A 25,844-nucleotide genomic window follows, 5' to 3' on the forward strand; every position below is an offset into this window, starting at 1 on the left:
AAAGTTTCCCAAGTCTATGTAAGAACTGCTTCGCTTTGTCTCGATATCTTTATCAGTGAAAATAAATAAATAAACTAACAAACAAATAAACAAACTGCTTAATTCAGACAGAGGAGTCTTGAGATAGCTTTTGGACTTATTCAGCAATGCAGAACTACAAATTAAATGGGGGGAAAAACAATTTAACCGAAAAAAATTAAATAATTACACTGCTTTCTCTCTCAAGAAAAACCAAACACACACACAAAAAAGCCTGGAGAAACAAAGCACTTCACTGCAAATGTTTCCCTCGTTCAGAGGGGAATAAAGCTGTCTTTTCAGGAGTCAAAATTCTTTAGCAGCAGCAGCATCAAGGTAAAGTGTTCCTGCGCATCCTTCTCTCCATGGCTCCCAGAAGTACTTCTCAGGAATTGCTGCCTCCGCTGCGCCAGTACAGCAGCCTGTACAGCTGCACGGGGGATCAGACGGGGGGAAAGAACTACTTTAACAAACCCTACAAAATAATTGTTGCTTTTTTTTTAAGTGTTGGAGAAGTTTCCCAGTCTACAGCTGCACAAACAAGTTTTTCTGTGGTGCCTAAAGGGACAGAGTGCTACATTGCAGTACAAGCCGGGGAACGATTAGTGGGATGGAGGAGAAAATGGGTATGTTTCCCCAGTACTGCTACCAAAGCCTTTGTCCCCTGAGACCACACCTGTAGATGGAACTCCGGAGGCATCTAGGCTCATCTAACGGCTCACTGCTGCAGGAGAATCATAGACTCATAGAATTGCCCAGGTTGGAAGGGACCTTTCAGATCTCCTAGTCCAACCATCAACCTAACTCTGACAAACACCATCACTAAACCGTACCTCTAAGCACTATGTCTACCCGTCTTTTAAAAACCTCCAGGGATGGTGACTCCTCCACTTCCCTGGGCAGCCTGTTCCAATGCTTAATAACCCTTTGAGTGTAAAAATTTGTTCCTAATATCCATCCTAAACCTTCCCCTGGTGCTACTTGAGGCCATTTCCTCTTGTCCCATGGCCTGTTCCTTGGGAGCAGAGACCGACCCCCCCTGGCTGCCCCCTCCTTTCAGGGAGCTGTAGAGGGCGAGAAGGTCTCCCCTCAGCCCCCTTTTCTCCAGCTGAACACCCCCAGCTCCCTCAGCCGCTCCTCACAGGACTTGTGCTCCAGACCCCTCACCAGCTCCGTTGCCCTTCTCTGGACACGCTCCAGCACCTCAGTGTCCTTCTTGTGGTGAGCGGCCCAAAACTGGACACAGCACTTGAGGTGGGGCCTCACCAGTGCTGAGTTCAAGGGGACGATCACGTCCCTAGTCCTGCTGGCCACACTGTTCCTGATACAGGCCAGGATGCTCCCGGCCTTCTTGGCCACCTGGGCACGCCGCTGGCTCATCTTCCCCTCCCCTTCCCCTGCTCCACCTTCCCCTGCTCGCTTGGCTGGAGGTCCCCCACCCCACTCAGTTACTCTCACTCGCACCAGTTTCACTAGATCCTCTGTGACCTGATAAAATTCACTAAAATAGAAGGATAATAGCCAGAAGGGCACTTGCAAGGGTCTGACATGCGTCAGCATGAGCACAGCATCGCTAGGAGGAGAAAACAGCAGGGACATAAGGGCTGGTAGAAGGCAGGAAAGAAAAACCCCATTTTAGCAGCGGTGGATTTTTACATTAGCTCCCAGCATCTGTGAAACAGTACCACTGAGAGATCAAACTTCAAATTGCTGATACGACTGACAGCACAGATGTAGTAACATAATTTACTGTAATACAGTGAAGTGGTGAACATGGTACTAAAACTTACACAGTATTATTTGCAACTGTCTTTTTTCTAAAAAAAAAAACCACAGGAAATCCCATGTAATTTCCCTCATTACATAGTGATTAACTTGATTCAGTTACTTGGAATTGGGTTTGTAATAAATAATTCAATTTATCTAAATTCCACTTATCAAGTGACATTTACGACTACTGAATTTCCAGTTATTGACCCTGAGGAAGAGAAATTTGATCTATGTATCGGATTGCTTACATGCAGTACACAAATCTGTCTTTTTTTTTTAATTTTATGTTTTTATTTTGACAAAAGAATAAGGCCTAATTTTATTATTATTTCCAAACAAGTTATTTGGATTATATTTTCTATATGTTAACTGAAAATGAAGAAAATTAGAGTATGCGGTCATTTCTTAGGTCACTTTAGCTAGCACTAACTGCTGAGAAAATCAATTTAACATTTCCAAATGGAAGTTACACACCAAATTATGGGACAACTCTGAAAAATCTACATAGTACAAACTAAGGACGTCCAAACATTGGAGGATTTGTTTCTGAAAGGTGTTGAAGACAGACTTTTAAAGTTCCGTTAGCAAGGTTTTTACTGGGAAACAACTGCTTCTTTTGTATCGCAAGAATTATGACCTGAGATCTGAGCTATCTCCACCGTAGGGTTTGCTTTCAGATATCCTCTGCTGTCCTCTGGGCTTTTGCGCTTTGGTTTGATTGATTGTTTATTTTGCGCTATATGGCCTTTTTTAATCCCTGCGTATTCAGGAAAAGGTATAATAGTTTTCTCATGCTACAGCTATCTCCAGATGATCCCAGTTTGCTGGCTCCGAACGGCTCAAAGCTTGCTCTAAGGACTGAACGTTGGACAGCTTTGAACTGTTTCCCAGAAGACTAGAGGAAGTGGGAAAACGTCTTGTGATGCAATAATTTTAAAACGTATTAAAATAACATCTGATAACTTTTCAGACTAGCAAATATTATTGGTATGTTGCTCTTTTACCCACAAAAAGAATCGATTAGCTAACGAATCACAGAATAACTTCCCTTCATACATACATGCTACTTGAATTTCAGATCTTCTTTGCAGCAATGCTCCCATCCTGTTCCGCACGACACATTGATAAAAGCCAGCATCAGACCTCTGCAGAGCTGGGATGATGTACCTATAAAGCAAAATGCAGAATTATAGGCCACTTCTTCCTAAAGGCAGATCAATGCTCCTTTATATGGCATTTCTTATTTCTCCTCCAATATTTTACACATCGTCTCAAAATGCTTATTGTATTTTTGTATTATTGTATTGTATTTTTTCTTACAAACAGCATTCTCATATAATCTCTGGTCTTTGACTACAATATTGTCTGCACTATAGAGAAGAAAAAAAATACTTGAAATGCATAAAATATTTTTCAGTCTTGATATCTACATTTGGTAATTACTAATTAGTTCTCCACAAAATCTCTTTAAATACAGACTTAAATGTTTTCCTTAGTTATATCTGCCCTCATTCACAAGGGAAAGACACCTGGTATTTTGACCAGAGGTGGCTCGAGACGACTACAATCTAACTGGAGGCATTAGGAAGACTCGCAAGAAACATCAAAGCTCTCCAATGACAAACTGATGTTTCCTACACCGTGTGACCGCGGTAACTCAGAATAATACTGGAACAGACACAGGGCACTGGACGTTGTACTTGTTCTGTCCTTCACTATACTTAAAAAGTCACTTAGTCCACTAATGCTCACCTTCCTCATTCAACTATATCTGATTAATCAACATGAAAATGAGCTGATAGGCACAGTTTTAATGGGAATAAAACACACGAATACTATAGATAATCCTGCATTAAACAAACATTAATCAAAGCGCATATTCCCCCGGTCACCTTCCAGAGATATTATGGTAGGATTAATGAAAGTCTTTATGAAAAGATAAGGAAAAATAATACTGCTGAATTTTAATCTCCAAAATTTAATTCCACTGAAGAAAGCATCTCTTCTCATACTCACACATACTATACACACCCACATGCAGAGCTTAATATCTGAGCAGGATCAGACAGCATGAAAACAAAGGAGGTAGAAGAAATCTAGTTTAAGTGATAAATGAAGACTCTAATCACTGCATTATAATTACAATCAAATACACTATAGCAAATAGGTCAGACAACTTAAAACAGTGAATTAGAACAGAGCCCAACACCAGGGACAAATTTTCGCAATCTGCTGTGTCTCCCAGGAGAGACCGGCTCCTCCGTACACCGGTTGCAGGCGATGGTGCTGCCTGACTGCGTGGGGCCGAAGCTGACTCTTCCTGACCTCCTTTGGAGCAACGGGCAAATTTTCTCCAGGGATTATGACAATTTGTACTGGGAAGATAAGGAAGACTCAAAACTGTGCTCTGTTTGGGAGTTACGGTAAACCCAACGATCAGCACGCAAATACTTGCTGGCCAGTGAGTATATAACTCTGAATTAGCCCGGTTGCCTCTTGCCTGGTGAGGGTGCCATAGGAAATAGAGGGAGAAAATAGGTGAAAATACAAAGCATGAGATAGAAATCAATAGGACATAAGGGTTCTCTAGTTCCTTACAGAATAATTTCCTTCTCTGCCAGGCAGATGATTGTTGCAAAACATCATTACCAAAAAAAAAAAAAAAAAAAAATTTAAAGATTCTGACAAATAAATATCGACAATTCATTTTTACAGTTCATTTCACCAAATAGTTTATAGCTTAGCAAGCTTTTCGTCCTCCCATAAAGATTTAGTATTGTACTTGACTAACATTTTTTCCTCTGCTTCTCTATTAAGTAGAGCCAAAATTAAAGGCTTCTTTCTTTGGTATTCATCTGTGCTAGGAGAGCAATGCAGAGTTAGTTTTTCTGCCACTAGGACAAAACAAATCAATTAGATCAGAAGTGTCCTACTTTGGTTTTCTTTTCTGACTTATTAATGTTTCAGCAGGAAAGATTCTTAATATGTTGCCTGAAGAAATGAAAACCTTTTAAAAGCTTACAGTGAAAATCCCATCTACCTTGGAAATTCCAAGAGAGCCCAAACCTACTGAGCAGCTGGATTCTCAGGGGACCTACAGGGTAACAATGTGCAGTTAAGGAAAGCAAAATTAGAAGAATTAAATAACAAAAATAAAAAAGAGGGATAGAACATACATCTACCTTATTTGAGACTAACTTGAAAATTATAAAGCTGGGCAAGAGATAAATAGATATTAATGGAATTTCTAATTCTGTCTTTGCAATTTTAAACAGTCTTTATGCACCTGGTATGCCTGATTATTTTTTTAAATATACTTTTCTATTGACATACCAGTCAAAATACTGCTTTTTGTCCTATGCTTTCACCATTCTATTTATTTTTGGATGGGCAAGAAAGGATACAAATAGTAATTTCTAAATTCAAATTAAGATTTTTCTTCCATGGAATGAATTTATATCAAACCTTAATACATTTTTTTTTACAGAGACAAGACATAGTTTTGCTTTAATTTTGTCTACACTCTAACTTTCAAGGCAGAAGATCTTCCCCTTGTAGAGGTGCCAGGAGGCTATTTGAGGTTTCTGGGGATCTGTGCACGTACTTTAGAAAGTCAGACCAGACAGTTTCTCTGGGTACAGCCAGCCAGAAACTGGCTGTTTAGAAAGTTTCTACAGAAAGATGTAAAGTGACATAAAAGAAACCTTCATGGGGAGTCTTGCAGGGCACAAGAAGCTCCATGACCAGGACTGCAATGAGTTTGAGCGTAAGGATGCAGTGGTATTAAACACCTAAGGGGAAATGCTGGTAAATGCTTTCTTAAAGCTTCCCAATATTTCATTCCTAATTTCAAATTTACACTCTCATTTTAATTTTAAATGCTTTAAGAATGAAAAGGGAACCTATAGGCTACAGGTTCTTAATAGTCATAATTGTGAAGACAGAATTAAAACCAGACATATTTTGTTAGAGAGTCATATCACTTATTATCTATTCAAACTTGTTAACAGGGGACTTAACACATCAACCGATACAACTTTATTTTATACAGAATAAAATTAAAATGTGTTCTGCTGCTTAGACATAACCTTAGTTTCTTAAATTCAAATAAATTAATATCTTCAGGCCACAAAAGCAAATATGGAAGCCACACCTGGTCCAGACCTTAATTCAAAAGAAAAGAAAGAAGAAAAAAAAAAGGAAAAAACGCGACTGCCTGAACTTTAAAGACTCTTAAGTTATAGACATAACCGAAATTGCTACTGCAGTCAGCAATATTGATTTGTTTTCATTACCTGTATCTCAGATCACAAAGAATTTATAAGGCTGTTTCATAAATTCTTAATACAAACTAGTGTATGCACAGTCACTATAAAAGCCAGGCTGTGCACATAATCAGCATCGTTATACAAAGAAAAGCTGTTCATTCAGGGTCACCAATGTCAAAATTCAAAGACTCCAATTAGTTCTTTACTCACTCGGTGTGTTATAATAAGCTTTGAATATTTTCAGCCTGTTACAATATAGACATTGCTTTAACTGAGACACACCAAGTAATAGTAATTGCCAAAAACCTTTGATTGATGATTCAAATTGCAGCAGAAGTCACTTACACAGGAAAGATTCATGCATTTAAACAGAATATTTACCCAAGAGAACTGCAGAGCAAACTATTATGGGGTCAAAGTTTAAATTTTGCAACTGGAATTTTTCTGTCTAAGCATATATTTTCCTTGCTTTCATTCATCCTAATGTACCTATGCCATATAATCCTTTTTGGAAGCTTAAAGCTTTGCATTTCTATAGAATCGAAATCCCGTTTGGCTTATCTCTGACTGTGGAATAGTAGCAGTACTAGGACTGCAACTTCTAAATTAATATTTTCTATCAATGTTATTTTATTGTTATTAACCAGTAGTTTCCCGTCTTCTTAATCACCTCTGCAGCAGATGTTTTAGTTAAAAATAGAAACAAGAACAATATAAAAAATGTAAAATTAATAAATACATTTGTATCATGACCCTACATTGATTAAACTAAATCCAATGATAAGAAATAAGGTCCTGTATAGGGAAACATCTACACACAGCTTGGGAAAGGTGTTCCAATACACCGATTCTAACTTATCCCACAACACACGGTACAATTACAATTTTGCATGTCTGTGCACTTATTTAAGAAATACCATGGCATTTTAATCTTAGCTTCAAAATGCCACACGTTCTTATTCAGGTTTCTCCTAGTATCCTGAAATGTAAGTCTCTCAGCGAGTAGCACATCTACAAAGCTTGAGTTCTAACCTTCGCTTTTTGTTCAAGTATTTTGTCCTCCCACAGCATTTCTTTTCTTTGTCTTTCTTTCTCAGCACTGTACGCGGTTAAGAGCTGTTGTCAGCTCCTTCTGCCAGGAAACTGCAACAAACTCTGCTGTTGTTGATCAAAACAAGCGGCATTTAGACAAAGTGACGCTCAAACCCTCTGTGACTAATAGTGCTATTAAAGATTTTTTATTTTCTAGAAAGTATTCACAAATCTCTTCTATATGTCTGTATGGCTCATTTTGAGGTATCAGTGTATCTCAAGGCTTGAAAACAGCAACCATTAATAGATGCAATTACTCAGGACTAAGTGGTCTCATGTAAATCAAGTCTTGAATTTCTAGGAAAGTTCACATAGAACTATACGTTTGGTTGGAAACATAGTTGCCAAATACTTTATGTGCTAAATGACCCAAAAAATTTTAAACCATTATTTAAGGAACTTTTTTCCCTGCTGCTCTGGTAAACGTAAATAATATCAAAAGTAGAAATAACGTTAGGTGACAATTTTGAAAATCTTTGAGAAAATAATTATGGATTCTCTTGTGTAACAATACAGAACTTGATATCATTATCTGCATTTTCATACTAATCTATATTGTAATTTCTGTCTGTAGCGATGGAGCACAACTTTTCCCTACCTTAAGCAATGTAATTTCAAAAGTGCAGTATTTAGCGTGGTTTGCCAAAGATAGAAGTGTTAGACAAGGGCTCTGTCTGTCACATACCCACCCCTTACAACTTCTGAATTCCCTAGGTAATTTCAACAACATCTGAAAGCAACAAATAAGTTGCATAAATACTGAATTTCTATAAGGTTATTAAAATTGTGAATTGCACAGGGGGAGACCCAGTTAATGCTCCCGTTAAAGAAAAGCAACCAAAACTTGGCTGTTTTACACTGGTATTTGCCCAGCCACCTGCTGCCTATTGGCAGAAACGCAGCTCTGATTAGCCAGAGTCTGGTTTTTCTCTTGCTTGACGGGATGTCCTGAGGAAGGGGGAGGGAGTCAGTGAGGTCCTGGGAGCAAAATGTGTAATCATAGACCAGTTCGTTAAACTATAAGGTTAATTTTTGCATTCTCAGAAATGGAACCAAAAGTTTCATATGCAATTTAAGATAGACCATGTTCTTCTAGCTCTTATTGAAAAGCATAGTCCCATTGAGCTTAGCTTTGCTCAAGGATGAGCAGCACACGGTATGTAAGATTTAATTAAGGAATATGCCTGCTATTTATTACAAATACATGTAAGCCTACACCTCCAGCAAAAAGCGTTGTTGGTACTTAAAATTGTATGTTAGGACCCTTGTTTTGAAGTGTGACGTATCTTTTTTAGCAAAGGAGATTGTCTCAGAGAGATCTTATATGTTTACAAAACCCAGTGTTTTTCATGATGAAAAACATTGTCAAGGTATCGGTATCTACAAAGCTGGTTTGAGGTATTGGGGATTTGGGAGTGGTGGTGTCTTGTTTTGATCAGTTTTTTGCAATTACACTTAGAGAAGGCTATTATATAGCTTTTATTTACTTATATTCACTGGAGTAGGCGGTTATTTCACTGTCATTCCGTAACCACTTAAATTCCAAGGGCCAGCTGCCTTCGGCAAGGCAAGTAAGGACGAGCCGGTTTCCTTCCAAGTGTGTCTGGGGCAAGCCTGGTTCAGTCTTGAAGTATGGTGCAACATCATCTGAAAAACAGAGAGAAAACAGTTCTGTAAGCTATTTAAGTGAGTGCAGTATAAGCTACCGATATTTAGCTCATTTCTTCTCAAAACAACCATTGTAAAACAAGAGACAACATGATTCCGCAGTTAAGGCTTACACTGTTATATTCATAACTAAGGTTCATCTTCAGAGGCAGAATTCACAAGACCTTGACACCCTTCGTCCTTGGTAGTTCTTTAGAAGACAAGTGCCCACGCAGACAAGCTTTTGTCCATGTTTATCGCCTGTACGTATGAGAATTTCAGCATTGTCTACTGTGGCAGGCCATGAACGGCTCCATTGGCTTTTTATTTTTTTCCCTCTCCTCTGTGAGGATTAAATCCACTCAAAGCTTTTTTTTTTTATTTCTTGAATAGAAACCAGAAGAGTAATCTTGGATAGAAATGATTATCACAGCAGGAGAAGTCTCAGGGTAAATGAAGAATTTTGATAGAAAAAAGAGTTTAGAAAAAAACACCTCACAAAATCGCAAGATTAATGTGTTTTTCAACGTTATTGCCAGCTAAAATGTGTTAAATTACATTACCTGAAACCACTAACAGATTTTGAATTAGGGTACTTCAATACTGTTCAAGGGTCACACGTAGTCTCAAGCTCTTGTTCTCCCGTGGATCACAAATGCTCAAAATACTCCAAGCAGCAAAATTCTCAACTAGTAAATCACCGAAGCTCCACTCAAATGCAGATTTATTACAGGTCTGCAGCAGTTGGAGACCCACCCCTTGTCACCTCCGGGAGATGAAGGTTTTCACACTTTACGCATCAAATTTCTACTTGTAACTATTGAGGAACTACAGACTTAATTTGAGAACTTTACAAATACCTTCTATAATCAAAATTAACATATTTATGTAGATATATAAAATACACAAGTTACATTCAAAGTCAGAGATTTAAAGCGAAATAGGGAATAATATTTATGAGGTAGATGCTGCTGCACTCTGCCTTTTAGGAGTACAGTGTGTGTGTGCATTTTATATATAAAATTAATAAATAAATAAAGATACACAAAAGTTGTCCCAGTGCAACTAACCGTTCAATTAAATTGCTAATTGTTCTTTTAAAACTTATTTTAGATTAAGCTCGGGTATTTTTATACGTACTATTTCAAGAGTTCAAACTATCTTTTAGAGCTTATGGAGAAGTGACCTCACGTACTATTCAAGGCTGGCTGAAATGTTTGAGTCCACAGGTGACACACTGGGATCTGTAATAGCTGACAGCCACGAGGGAGCACCCCCAGGCGTTAGGGAAGCAGGAGCTCAAGGCAAGGGGTGTCGGTGGCTCTCAAGGTGCCCTTTCCAGGTGCCCACCGCAGGCTGGGACGGCACTGGTACGCAGCTCAGTCTGGGGATGGCAACCCCTTTAAGCCCTTATCTTTCGCTTTGCCTCTTATCAGGGAACTTTTATTACTCAGCAGCCGCATGGCAACACAGGCTCATTATCAGCCTACGCGCAGGTCCCAGGGGAGCAGCTGCGCTTGGGCTGACTCTGGTCACAGGTCACCGGTCGCCAAACTATTTGCTACAGTTGGCTCTAAAGTTGACCATCAGCTGCATACACATCGGATGATTTGTATTGACAAATCGTCTCCCTAGTTTTTAGAATTTAACTTCCGAAAGCTCTATTTCTGCAGACAAAAAGCACATCATCTTAAAGCAATACTTGTTACACAAAATCTGACCTAACAGACTGAATTAAAAAACATACTTTCAGGTAAGGCCCTTTTCTGCTTCGTAGCATTTTAAATGATTTGTTTTTCAAATAAATTGATTAGTGGCCAGTGCAGATCAGTAATATTTCTTGAAATTGGATATACAGGAAGCTATGACGATTCAACGTATGAGAAAATAGGGACAGTTCCAAACTACCAGGGAGTCCCAGGCAAACCAAAGATGTTTTTTTACACTTCTCCACTCTATTACATGACTGAGATTATATTCATAGAATCCTAGAATGGTTAGAGTTGCAAAGCTTCCTTTTTGTTGTTTTAATAACTGTGAATATTGTGAAGAAGTCTTCTCAATTCCCATTTTCTCCTAACTAGTAAAATAAACCAATATTTTAAAACTACATAAGTCAGAGTTAGACAATGTTAGTGTGAAATACAGTTATTTTACCCAGGGCAAAAAGCAATTTTTTACAAAGATATTTCTAAACAGGTGAGGAAATGTTAAATCCTTTCAGAGGCCTCACATATATTTTCAGGAGTCTCCACAGGAGTTATGAGACAGACGTTCTACCCTTGGAAGATGAAAGGTGTCAGGCTTCCTCGGGAGATGAAAAGGCAGCGGCAGGGAGTTGTGCTGGTATTTAGGGGAAGGGGCTGTAACAGAGCCCAATTGGTAAATGGAAACGATCAGGGACACGTCCCCTGAAAACAATGACATCTGCCTGCTGGCATATAGAGGCTCATATAGAGCCTGTTAAACTGTTCCTTCCTGAAGAAAGTTGAGCCATTCAGGGAGATTACAATGAAAGCGGTATCTGCACTATAAACCTCTACCCGAGTAATTTGTTGATCCTGTTTTTCAGTGATTTAAAGACTCAAGCAGCATAACCTCCTTCATTATTTCACTCTGAATTATCCACTTACTGCTTCTGCCTAACGTCTTTCCAAGAACAAATGATTTATTTGAAAGACAAAGACTGCTGCCCACAAGGCTGTCATTCAGCCCTACATTTCCTACTCCAATATTCCAAACCCAGCGATGCCACAACCCACTCAGAGCTATCTCCCATTTAAAGTATCACAATCAAGCTGGTATTACATGAAAACGATTCTCAAAACTCAATCCAATTCTGGTAGAAGCTAAAATTTAATAGACCCACGGGAATATTTTTATAAAGAATATAGCATGCTTTATAAATTACCCCAGCTCTCTGGAAGATTTACTTAAACCCTTGAAGTAATTTTATCTTCTAATCTTTTATTCCTGACTTTCTCATCAATCACATACCATCAGTTTATCAAATTCAATTATGTAATCAGAGCTCACTAAATATTCCCTGAAAGCAGAAATGAAAATAAAATACTGAGCAAAGATTCCATGACGAGAGGCAGCAGTAAAGCTTTGATGACTTTGGCATTTCTGCTGCACAGGCTGCTCCCACCTCAGCCACGCCATCGAAAGGGGGGGTCACCCTGAGCTTCAACATCCTGAAACCGTAATGGGAAGCAGAATTTTATACCGGCCCTACAAGGACAAGTTTGGTTGTTCTAGAGCATCCCAGGGAAACAGGAAAATTGGCAGGAAAAATGAAAGCCGTCTCAAAAAGAACTGGAATTGAGGGATGGAAGACACAAGGGGGTCATTTAATAGGTACGAGATACTTGCACTTTATTAATTAAGTATAGGAAGGGCTCGCCATAAGGCTAACCTTGGCCAATCAAGGGTTTAGAAGCCATGAATGCATTTCAAGTTTTTATTCTCTTGAAGGATGGAGCAAAAAGCTACTAAAAAGAAACAGGAATAATAAAATAGTGGAATTAATATTCTCAGCTCAAATAGTTTTCTGCCTACCAAAAAAAAAAAAAAGCAAGCATTTATGCTATACACTGTTGCTTTCTTCTAAACGCTAAACGTGTTAACACTTCCAGTCTCTCTGGCTATTCAGCTATGCTGATTTAAAAATAAAAATAATAATAAAAAAAATTGCCTGAGGAGTGCAAGGATGAGTGAAAGGATACATATCTACACATGTATAAAGCTTCTACAAATTTTCATTAAGTCTGCTTACCAAACTCACTATCATCCTGACTAGTATCCGTAAAAGAATGGTGCAGATTTATTTTTACGTAAATCTCAAGAAAAATAGGATCGAATATCCCAAAATTATCTGGAAATTTGCTCCCAAACACGTCTGCCTTGCTTTTGTGCATCACTAAACTGCAAGAGTTCCATTATACTGCCAGGTTAGCCTGTCTATTTTCTTTCTTTGGTACATGCAAAGCTTAGATGGATCTTATCTCAAAATATAGTTTCAGGACCTAATTCAACAATGCCCATATACTTTTCTTTGGATTAATGCTGCCATTTAAATATAAAAATGGTGCTGTATGCAATTGTTATCTACTCCAGGCTTCTGCCCAGCCCTAGGAGACGAGATGCATCGCAGCAAAGCTGAGAGCTGGCGCGTACCCTCTTCTCCCTGAAAGCCATGTTCAGGCACGAACTTACAAATACAATCTGTAAAAGGAGAAGGCAGTTCTGACTGTACTGAAGGGAATGAAAACAAAAACTCCAAGAGCTGCTACTCATTGGTTAACCATGGGAACCTATTCTTGTAAGGACAGCGTGAATGAACACGACTTCAGAAACTGAGGAAAGAACCACCTCAGGGACCTCAAACATACCTTCTGTTAAAGCCATTAACGAAATTTGGCTAATGATTCTTAGCCCTCTAACAGCTTACATTTGTACAATACATAAACCAAAGTCAGATTAAATAGACCTTTCAATTACTACAAGGTGCTACAAGATCTTGAAAGCAGTCCCGCAGTCCTATCCCTCAGGAATTCATGTATTTTAATTAAAGATGCAATTTGATCCAGAACACCTCTGTCCTACTGAGAAAAGGAAAGTTACCATACGCCAGAGAAGTACCACATCACCTTCAGCAGTGAAAAGCACTGCAACTACCCCCTTAAAACCTCAGTATTTTTTTTACCATAAACGTCAGATATCAACAGTTACAGGTAAAATCACGTTCTCACATCTTGAGAAAATCACTTACTGTATTCCTGAACACACTCAGAGGAAGAATAAAGCAGTGAGTGCAGAGAACAGGCTAAGAGATCCCCAATGCCATTGCTATTTGTCTTCACTATGTATCTCTACTTTTAAGTCATTTTCAGGTGAGCCAATATTGAATATTAAAAGTAACCTGTTCAGAAATGAGCAAATCAGAGTAAATATAGCTCCATCACTATTAAATATCATTTGAGCAACTGTCTTTCCATCGCTCAGCTCACCCAACAGATACGATTTCAAAAATAAATTTTTGACTGAGATATGTTTTTCAATAAATCCAAAAAAAATACAATTGGTTTATTAAAAACCACACCTATGTTGTTTTATCTTATTAGTCCCTAGTCAAAGCATGATGCACATCACCCTTTCTTCGTATCGCCCCTTCTTCATATGGATGTCTAAATCAACTGACAGAGAAAAATAAAGAACAGAATATCTCTGAGGAATTTTCCAGGAAAATGAGACAAGATAAATAAATTACATACAGAGGCTGAAAGATCAGCTCAGGAGAAAAGCAACAATATAGAAATGCTTTTGCTCTCCCTGTTTGCAAGGAAAAGGGATGTGAGCCATCTTCAGGTAGGTTAATGATAACTGCCATAAAAAGAGTTATTTTAAAAGGTCTACCTAGGGGATTGAATGCATAATACAGAAGCCTGGTTAAATTAAAAAGGAAACTAGAGTCAGGGAACCCAAAGTAAAGACAGGAAGAATCTTTTCAGTAATGCAACGAAAGTAGGTACAAGTGTGGACAGCTGAATCCCATCAAGAACAGATTAAAGTTCAGCTGTGACATTCAGAGTCGGGTACGAGCTGCTCTGGACCGACTGACCGCCGGGAACTGCAGCCTTTGGGGGAATTGGGACCATTTTCTTCTTATTCCCAACTTGGATATGTGAAAGATTTTTCTCTTTTTCGTTTTCAAAAGGACCTTTTAATCTTATTATCTTAGTTCCTGATACACATACATACATGTGCTAGGTCTGGATGCAAGTTGTATTCTCTTGCGGAAATGAACTTCAATAGCTTCTGTAGCATAAGAATAGCAGAGGAATTATTACATAGTAAATCTTGGGAAATGCACCAGGAAGTCAGATTGAACTCAGATATATTTGAATCAATCTTGTTTTAAATTCAAACCTTCTAAAATGCATTGGTGAGATGCTGTGAAAGTTAGTACATGATCTATTCAAAAACTGTCAACAATGTCAAACATACATGAGAGCATTCGGTCACTTTAACCATATTGATTTGCAGGAAGGCTATTCTACCCAAAATATTGGATATTTGAGATTCAAATTTTCTTGGTTGGAAGTGTGACATAAATCACCAAGTACAACAATTAAATTTAAATTGCATTTTACTTCATTCTAAGCCTGGATTTGAAAGGATTGATGCATCACCGTGAATATTTCATTAAAATTTCAGGTTATTTTTCAAATATACTACCATAGTTAAGAATTTTCACACAATGGTATAAAGCATTCCCGTAAAGTGATTTCCTGAACTTTTATCAAAGACAATATCTGATTTTATATTGGAATAATACTGAAGCAACTGTATTTAAATCAGTCTTTCTTCCTCAATTTCATAAGTCAAGTAAATGAGCCCACACTACCCATTTTTATCCTCCTAGAGATAAGAAAGATAACCTGCTTGTTGGATACCTCTACTGTAATCTCTAAATGCAAATACAGTATCAGCTGAGGTTGATGGATAGTGCTTTTAAAGGTTTAATTGAGGATGGAATTCAATTGTTTTAGGCGTCAGCAATTTCTGTGAGGAAACCTACATATTTCTAGAATAAGTGACATTTATTTCTTTTAAATGCACAGTCACTGGGAGACAAGATTTCAATGGGTAACTTTTTTCGCCTTGAATAGGTCAAATAACTAATTGGCAAGTTAGTTATTGGGTAATTGTCAATCATACATTTGATTTGGATGGAAGAAATGTTGAACTTAAGATTGCATAGCTGTTGCACGCTATCCCAAGAGGCAAACTAAACATTCTGTAATGTATAGTTATGATTAGCTTTCAACAATTCAATAGAAGAGGAGTCCCAAGTGGCGAGAATGAGTGTTTCACATTGGTAGTTAAGTAGATTTAATTAAAAATTCCTTTTTTTTTTTTCTTTTTCAATTGAAGCATCAGATGTCCGTTTCAGAACTACCAAAATGGCACTGCAGGTTCCATTTTGCTTCTAAGCTCCCCATTTCTTGACGCAAACAGATAAAACGTTTTTCCCAAAGCTTGACTAATACATACTATTGTTTGAAAGCACAAACACCAAAATTCATTCCCTTAGAAAACTCTACAATTCTAAGGCACACACCACAAAATGACTCACTACAGGAAAACCTGTTTTTATATTTCCACCTTGTTTTAAGGCACAGACATTTCCTGTTATATCTCTTTGCCGCCTTCTATTTTTCCCTACAAACAGCTTTAGATGGACCACAAAAATATATTTGCACATTAGTCTGAGATAAGACACCAGAAAAAAAGCTAGAGCAGTTTTTTTATGATAAAAAAGAAAATCTTACTATCACTGGTTGTTTAAAATTCCTTAAACATAACTTATTCTTTGCATTCATAAAATCTACTCCCTAACACTCTGTCATCTATTTAAAGACAATCCTTTCAGTCACTCCAGGATCACGTCTTGAAGAATTCCCCTTTGAGAAAAGATTTCCTGAGTTTTATTAGAAACTCTCAAAACAGAACTGAAAGGAGGAGGGCCCACAGAAGTGCAAAAGAGAATTTTTACAGGACCTGGATTCTGACAGAAAAAAAGACAGCGCTTGGTAACATCAATCCATTTAAAATTCAACGTAAAACCCTCTTGGTTATCCCCAAATATGCTGAGAAATTTTTTTGCACGTGCATTTATATCATTCTTTTCTTAAAATCAATTTCTTTAGCAGACCAGCCACAGAGAAAAACAAAACAAAACAAAAAAAGAGCTGATATCATTTTAACTGGGCCTCAAGCAGCTCCTGATGTATTAACCTAAAGTCCCACTAAGGTTTCCTTTTCCCATTTAATTTCTACACCTCATGTTTTGGCTCCACTTTCTGACCTCCTGTAATACTTCAGTTGAGTCGGAGCAAAATAAATATTGATTTGTTGTATATCAGAAGGCAATCATGATCCATAGCTTCATGAATTCATGGAATATCTGCAGTAAGAGTGAAAATCACGAGGCTACAGATGGTGTTCTTAAGTTATGTTTACTGTAGCTTGTCCTCGAAAAAGGCTGCAGAATTATTTTTGGAAATATTCATGACGATATCTTAAAGAAAGTTGTAAAGGCACTGAGAGTAAAAGGCATGATAGCGTACAAAGTGGGCAAAGAATAGAGAACCTGTTAGCTATCAAAACCAAGACAAAACCTCCAAAGAAACCTGCAGCCTCTCTGGGGTGAATTTATTAGCAAGCATAACTTCCATGCTTTTTATATTCTCTTCGTATCTCATCATGTTTACAGAGACTTGCTGAGCTCTCGAGGAAACAAGTTGTTACTGTTCAAATCTCGGCACACGGCAGGTGGAAGTCAAAACTGCCTTACAGGAAGAGAATCCCAATATAGCAGGATTTCCTTCATTCTCTTAACACCAAGGAAGCTGCTACGACATAATCTATAATCTCCAGGCACTCTCGGGCCGGTCTGGTCTATCCATCGATACCTACAGCCACCGGATATTCCAACCGACACGAGGATAAAGGCAGGATGAAACCCTACTGAACATTTAACAGAACAGAAAAAAACCACAAAAGTGCTATCCACAAGTTCGTCCTTGGTATAAGAGGCATTCTCAGTTATTTTGTAGAAGATAAATTAAATCTAAAAGGTAAACAGCTGCTGAGTGTCTGGAAGTACCAGAAGAGAAACACGAGTGCAGCAGGAGGAAATAATGGCACAGAAAAGGCACCGCCAGACTTGAAAGCCATGTAAGGCCACCTACTTATTATTTCAAGGAGAGAATTATTTCTAAATAGCAAAGCAGCTATGAATATCCACAAAAGATATAAACACACATCTCCTTTGATGAAGGGGACTGACGGGAAAATGATTCATGCAGAAACCTTTGTTAAAAAACAACGCCCACTCCTTACTGCCATTGTTATTTTGTTTACATGTAACATGTAATTTTCTTTTTTTGCCCTTTAAACTTGAAAAATGTAAATAGGTTTATAAATTGGATAAGGCCTGCCTCAACAAAGTCAATTCAAAGGACCTCAGTGGTGGTTCTGAATTCAAGGGTGGCAAGCACAGCTTCGTACACTGTACGCAACAGAGACAGGATTGTTCATATCCTTATCTGATGCTGAACTGGGACAAAAAACACAGCCAAAGAACAGTCAGAAGGTCACAGAACTCAACTGAAATATTCCCATTGTCTTAAGCAAACTCTGGAGCAGGCACCTGGTGAGCGCCTGAGTCAGAAGAGAAGCATGAAGCGACCCTCGCAGAGCTCCCCAAGTATCTCATTGCAGAATTTGTGTGGAGAAGTGGCTAATCCAGCGCACAGGGAGACACACCTTCACACACCGCCATGCACAGGAGCTGGACTAATTAACGGCCAGGTTAAAGGCTCTTTGAAAACCTGGCATAAATTGGTTACCTTAAGTTTCTCTAATATCGTCGCTTATTTCTGCGTCTTTTACACTAAGCCTTTTCAGAACTATCCAAGTGGAATTCTGTCACCACCTCAGGGATAATACACAGATCTAGAGACTACAGAATTATTTTCAACAATACGGACCAAACACATAATTTCTTCTTGTCAGAAGTTGGAAGAAACATATCACTGTTCTTGAAAACATAACTCAGCTTGACATATCCAAAGGCAAAAAAAGGCGTTAGTTTATTAATCTGGATATTTTATTTAATTTTCTTTGGGTTATAAATAAGCAGCGAGTTAATACTGTTTTCAACTTTTGACAGTTCTAATGTTAATTACATGTACTGGATTTTATAAATCAATACTTCTTATATAAAGTGTTATTTAACTTGCCAAGAGTAGGAATAGATCAATGCATTTACTGTTCTCGCTAACGTTGATGGATGACATACATCAAAAGGATATGTAAAGGAAAAATAAAAGATTTATTTGTAAGTCAGACAGGGTTAAACCCCAGTTAGGTAGAGAGGAACTTAAATAGTGTTTTGTAAATAATGGCATAACTTTATTAAGCTTTGAGAGGTTTTCTTCATGTTTGGATTTTTTGGGGGGGTTGGGTTTCTTCTTTGGGGTTTTTTGCAGTTTGATGGGTTTTTTTTTTCACTTATAACACCAAGGCCTGAAGCTATCATAAGCAGATTGCTCTGCGTACAGAACTATTATAATAACTCCGTGTATCCTATAGGATGTAGGAGCACCTCCCAGACTTTAAGTATATTTTTACTGAAGTACCATATTCCTGTGTTTGGCGCATAGTAACTCTATCTAAACATGCTACTAGGTGATCAAATATAAATAAAGCACAGTTGATAATCACTATTTGCAAATATGCTACGGTTAACGTGCTTAATATTTTAAAAGATGTACAAGTAAAATTGTGATTGTAAATCAACTTCGAAGATTGCATTCACTGCACTATGAACTGTAATAACAGAAACCACTCAGTTAAAAATCATTCTAAGAGTTCACACTAATGCACCTGAACATCTTGAAGGGATATACAGCTCACAGTGTTATTAATATTCATTATTTATTTGTGCCATTTGTAAAAGAAGACATTAAGTACGTTAAAATTAGGAAATTCCAAAGAACTGAAAACTATTACTCTGTATGTAACAACAGCAAATCAATAAAATATTGGTTAAAACCCATTATCAGAAGTGTGTATATGTACAGAATGTATAATTATGTACTGAAATAGAAGGAAAATTGTTTTCCTTCTGGTATGGATAGGTTTCTCAGGACAGAAGTAATAATTACCCAATATATTATGTCCAAATCCCAGAACAGACAATAAAGTCCTTTTACATAAAAAAAAATTGTCATCAGGAGGAGCTTTTTAAAATTACAAAAGGTTAAGAAATGTAAACTTGAAGAAGTGTTACCCGTTGGAAGTAATTAATGTAACCATTATATTTTAGTGCAATTTATCCGACTAGAAAATAAAAAGACAACTCTGTGTTGTATCACCACAACGTTAAATTTAGCACAAGTAGGCGCTACTTCATTAGCTCTAGTACTTTGGACAATACTCATGAGGAGCACCAAGTAATGACTACCATCTACTAGTCACATTAGCAAGTTTATGAAATAATTAACAAAACGGAACGGCTGAAAAAAACTGCTGAGTCTAAGTCAAAGGAAAAGTATCAATAATAAACTTTCCCTCAAAGCTGGTTGGAAAAAGATGAAATTCTATTTAAACAAAATTTTTAAAGCAATAAAACTTAAACCACTTAGTTTACTAGCAAAGGCATGTCTTGGAGGACAGTGTAATACTTTTAATGAGACTGCCAATTAATGCAAGAAAAGTCAGGAGATTGCCTTCAGAGTTTGAGTATTTTGTCTCATACGATCAGACAAAAGACTTCCCTTCACAAAAATCATTTTCCTAAATTGTTAAAAGGAGTATGGGTATAAAAAAGAAAGTGACCCACTGCTTTAGGTGAAGTTTGGGTTTGTAAGTTTGGTGGAGTTTTGTGCAAGGCCTCAATCACCTAAAAGAGATGAGAAAATATTATCCAAGTGAAATGTGAGATTTCTGCACATGTAACCTTTGTGTCCAAGTTGAAGCCACGAGCCAGAGGACAGGAAGAGCCCGTGAGTGACTGGGCAAGAGCTCTAACACGCCCCACTTACCACCAGAAACACAACACAAGGCTTAGGCCCATCTCGCTGGTCAATACTATGCAAGCTGTCAAAGAAGAAAACAACCACCTCACTCCTCCATGTTATGCTTATAATACTACATCATAAGCCTACTCTCATGTAATCCAACTCAGAAGCACCCAATCTTTTCTGATGGAGCCTAATCAAAGAAATACACAGTCTTGCTAAATCCTGCGTAGCAGCATTGGAGAAATGAAGAGCAAACCTCTACTCTTTTTTGGACCTTGACGACCTGGCAGTACTGAAGATGTGTATTCAAAAGGAATATGGAACAAGCCTGAACCTCGATCCACAACAATTCCTGTATCCTGTAAGAGGGAAGCCCTGGGCAGGTTTACAAGTGGTATAAAATTGCTCACTGAGGGAAACAATCTGCCGACTTAATTCTCTGCAGGATTTCACAAGTCCCTCCAGTCATCTGTTTCTGCTGTATACATTCACATACATCATCAAGCTGACAATTTAGAAACCAGACCAGATGGATGTATAACCCAAACCAGCATTGTTTGTTAAATCTAAAAGCTAATAATCAAAATAATTTCCTTTATTAAACTCCGTGGGAGAAAGGGACAAATATAGTTGACATATTACACGTATTTAGCAGACGAGCACGACAGGACAATACAGACTGAGGTTATTTTCACCAGGCTCCACCAGAGAAAAATGTTGATAGCAGAAATGTTCTTCCTATAAAAAGCAAATTATTGCAGGACAAAGAAAGCAGGAAAGGGCATCCTAAATGCTTTCCTTGAGTAGATAAGGCATGTTATTCTTTTTTCCCCAGAGGAAATAATTACATTCTCTGAAAGGACTGGCAACTTCAAGTTATTTTTAAACAAAGAGCAGCTCTTTGTCTAACACCAGCGCTAACTTGTTTTAGGAAAGCAATGGGTGAGACCAGATCAACAAAGTCAGCTTCACCTTTCACCAGACACGTAATGCCGACCCAGCTGGAAAAGAGCCTGGGCTATTTGAGGTTCAAGATTCACAAATAATACTTATGGCTCTCCCTCTTCTGACTCTACAATTCCTCTCATAGTTAGATACATGACTAAAAAATATCTATGTATACTTCCTGTTTTTTCCAACCTAAAACTTTACAATAAAATCATTTATCTGAAGCGCATACGAAAACGTTCCAATTCTAACAGAAAAAAAATGTACAAGCAAATTACAGAAATAGAGTCCTCTAGAAATACCTGGAAAATGGTTTCCTAAATATCAAAAGGGGATTTACAAGAGAAAGGAAAGCCTGTAGCTATTTGCTTAACACACAAAACGCAGATTTTTATAGATTAGCTATTCTGGAGGAGGTCACCGAACCAGAACAGAGTTGTAATCCTTTAGTGACAGTCTGATACACGTTGCAAACAAAGCTCCGTTTGCAAGTTCTAATTGCAAGGCAGGACACACACACTCTGCAGGGCAGAAATTAAAGTGATCCCAGCCAGCAAAGTTAGCGGGCAGCCTCCTGGGCACGTCCCTCAGGGTGTGACCAAGAGAAAAAGAAGGAAAAAATGCCTGTAACGTACCTGTTCTTATTCTAAAAGGAATTAGCATCTAAATGGCAAAAAATAAGAGAACAGTTTGGCCAAATGTCACGTAACTTTCTGTGATATATTGCAAATTCCCCACAGTTGTTATTTTAAGGGGTTATCAAATAACTCCTATTCATACATTTTTCACAATCAGAGCTTTCATTGATGTAGTTTATGAAAATGTCTTTTCCTAGCATAGATTTTAAAAGGCTTGTTTACAGAGTAGATCTTCTGGAATACATGCTCCAGAAACTCTTAAAAGTAAATAGACTGAAATGCTGGCACATTATTACTGGCTCATTAAGAAGCAAATTAGTTGTTTTTCTCTTTGTTTAGCAATACTCAACAGGTACTTATTTCGACACCGTTTTAATGTGAAAACATATTAAATCGACATGTTCCATGGCTACAGGAAACATTTATTGGACAAAGGCCAATCCAGCAGCCTCACAACAAAAATGATGATTTCTAAATGAAAGTAACATACATTAAATTACGTGAGAGATTTCTCTACACGTGCTTCTTGCAAACCCATTCTATATGACAAAAGCTGATGATGTCTATCATTCTTCTTCGTATTACAATGTATCTCAAAAACAATTTATTATTAAAATAAGTAAATAAAATTAATAAAAATGGTATACATGACAAAAAGCATGACCAGAGCTGACCTGCTCCTCTGTCTACGCAACCAAATAATGAAAATTGTGTATACAAAGTTAGTTCAACAATAACCTCTGTTGTTTCTCTTCACTATGAATAGAAAACAAGTCCTATTAATAAACAGTCAGCCAAAATTAGCATTAACATAATATTTATTTAGTTCAGACTTTCAGCCTTTAGTTTATATCAGCTTAGAAGTAAACCAAAAAAGTACAATTATGGTAAATAAAACAATGAAGCAGTAAAAATAGCATGATGATAGATTAAAATATATTGTTCTAGTTGGGAGTCAATAGGGCAAGTGCTTTATAAAAATTACGTTTTCCTTTGACAAAATCAGTACAATACTTGCTGGTACAAGCAATAAAAAAAAACTCCCATAAAACACTTCTGACTTCGCTTTCCATTTTAATGGCTGGAGGCAAAATTCAGAATACATTTGTCAAGTTGATATTATCAACACAACGGGGGCATGCCTGACTTGTTCTACATTTGTTCTAAAAGTTCACTTTTAGAGGCCATCAGCCAAGAAAGGAGAACACAAGAAACCAAAATCATTCATACCAATAAGACCCAGAAATTTACCTTCAAATACTTAGGAGAAGTTTCAGTAAATATTTTCACATGTTACTCTGCAAGGCATCAATCACATTCAGTTTAACATTAAAGACCAACCAATCTGAAAATTAAAGGTGATTCGCACTCTCTCTTTGCTCAGTTTAATGAGACATCCTAGTCTGATCTGTGACAACTATGCCAACATCTTTAACTTTTTTCCTGACATCCAAAATTGATTTCAAAGACAGATACTGGAGAAGGTAAGAATACTACAGAAAAGGACATAAGAAAAGCACTGTAAAAGAGAAAATCAAATGTATAGTCCTAGCTTCTCCCCTGCCCCAGGTACTTAAAAATACTCTGCATTATTAAGTAACTGAAAGAAAATTCCATTAAAGATTCTTAAATATATCTGAACCTTATTCTTACACCTTTGAAATGAATACCAGCCAAATATATTAAAAACAATTCTTTGCTGTTACATATTGTTCATGTTCTATTTTTGTTCTCTTTGATAATACCTGAATAAGGTTTTTTCGCATACTTAGTGAAAGCCTATTCTTTCATGAAAATACATGCTCTTACATGTGTATTTTTTTTCTATTTTAATTCTTTCTTTTCCTGACTGAAATTTATATAGAGAGAACAAATAAATGTATTACAGAGATTAAAAAACAATTGCTTGAATTGTATAGTTCTACGATTTGCCCATAGAATGAATGAATGCATGGTTAGTTGACCTGATAAAAACAATATTCACAAAATTATTTAAACATCAAAAAAACCCACTCAAATCCCTATTAAACATACACTGGCTGCAAATGCAATGAACCCTATGCACTGAGGCCCGACATAAAGAACCGCTGCAGAAGACTATTGTTGTAACAGGAATTACCGTATCATTTAATGGATTTCCAAGATAACACAGAAGGGGTTTGGGCTGCTTATTTTTAATGAGGGCGCAATGATATTAGGGCAAGAAGCTCCACTTTGGCACCAATACAATGCTTGTAAGAGAGGGATTTCAACAGCTGTCCTGTACAGATGGTTGCTTTTACTTACAAAGCTTTGAACTGAAGAAAGATTAAATCTATGGATGAGGGACCTTTACCTTGTTGCTTTGCTTGCATAGTTGGCGGAGAAAAAATAGCAAAGATAGATTATAATAAATGTCCTGTTTATATTGTGCACACAGTATTTCTTAAATGTACAAAACACAATGTTTATTTGATTTTAGCAGCGTGTGGTTTCCACTGAGCACCCTGGAATTCTTCTGAAAAAATAAGAAAATTCAGCTTTCCTGAATTCCCGTCAGAATGTCTAGTATTTAAAAAATGGAAAAAACAAACAAATACAAATTAAACAGAGGAAAAGAATCTGAGTCAAAGTCAGAAGCAACCAGTAAAAAGCAGAATGGCACACATTGCATGACTAATGGTACATGTCTTTGTTCCAAGGTAATTAATCCTATTTTTCATTGCAAGTTGAAAGTCTTGAAAGAGTCATTGCTGGGAAAAATGCTGGTTTTCTTTAAAGCAGGGCATAATAGTGAAGGATTCTGTTTTCTGTGTTGACATAACCTTAGCAAGTTGCAATAAACACTATTGAGTGAAAATGGGTTTGTATCAAGTTCACAAAACTCAGAAAGTCCTGTGCAACTCTGACCTGGGGTTTCCTTTTGGAAAGCCAGTCTCCATACGGACTTTTTAAAAATCTTGGTGAATTCCTTGGTTTACTACAACAGTTTACTGCAAATCGTTGTCTGATGACAGCTGTTCACATGTCACAAGAATATCCGCATCAGTAACAGAGGGGTTTTTGAGCCTTAAAATTGGGTATCAATATACTAGATAAAGAAACTACAAAATTCATGGCAGCTACCGCACAACTTCCAGCCTTTTACTTCTAATGAGTGTTTCTAGTGCACACCAAGGTTCAAAGGAAATATTAATTAATTCAATTCTGGCAGCTATATACTATTTGGAAGCCAAAATGGATGGAATCCGTGGACTTCTAGGGTAAAAATTTATTTTAAATTGTATAAGAGAATTTGAGAGCTCTAAATTCTCCTAAGAGATTTAAAACTGAAACTCACCTTTTGATATTATCAAACACATTTATAAGAGAAATACTTTTTTGTAAAGAGAAGTGAAACAATAAAATGCTACTGAAGCACAAAACCCCAAAATTCTGGAAGTCACGGAAGTTGAGCTGTTTGTGTATTCTTTGGAATTATAAACTCTGCTGAAAACTGAAAACCATATGTTCCCCATCCTCTTACAGTAAACAAATATAAAATATACCCAGTAAGCAGAAAGAGAGAGAAGAGCAACAGCTTTGAAATATGGCGTGTTTCTCATTCTCAGTGGGTCAAGATATTGGCACAACTGATCTTTAAATCTAAACTAAGAGAGGCACACTTAGCAATTTCTTTTAATTTATGATTACATTTCCCATGAGTAGATTCTAGATCAATTGTTTTCCTGGTAGCCATTGCAGAAGGCCACAGACTAGCTCCTTCCTTTACAAAACCCACTTGGAGGACTCCATTTGTGGTATTCATCTATTGACAAAAAATTTTTGGAAATATGACCAGTTATGGTTACATCTGCATCTGTATCCCGTAGGAAACAAACCTCAAT

At 37.3% G+C, this 25,844-nt stretch overlaps 1 protein-coding gene across 8 annotated transcripts in view; it reads right to left on the reverse strand.

The window, feature by feature from the left end:
* SDK1 (sidekick cell adhesion molecule 1) overlaps positions 1 to 25,844 on the reverse strand; it is a 411,549-nt gene that overhangs the window by 283,958 nt on the left and 101,747 nt on the right. For all 8 annotated transcript variants that reach the window (XM_063343255.1, XM_063343252.1, XM_063343253.1 and 5 more), the window contains exons 3-4: positions 8,636 to 8,795; positions 2,849 to 2,955 (exon numbers count right to left, since the gene is read on the reverse strand). In XM_063343255.1, coding sequence (XP_063199325.1) covers positions 2,849 to 2,955; positions 8,636 to 8,795 — 267 coding nt within the window. The remainder of the gene's footprint in view (positions 1 to 2,848; positions 2,956 to 8,635; positions 8,796 to 25,844) is intronic.

This window comes from Chroicocephalus ridibundus, chromosome 8 (assembly GCF_963924245.1).
Source record: "Chroicocephalus ridibundus chromosome 8, bChrRid1.1, whole genome shotgun sequence".
In the NCBI taxonomy this organism is placed as follows: Eukaryota; Metazoa; Chordata; class Aves; order Charadriiformes; family Laridae; genus Chroicocephalus; species Chroicocephalus ridibundus.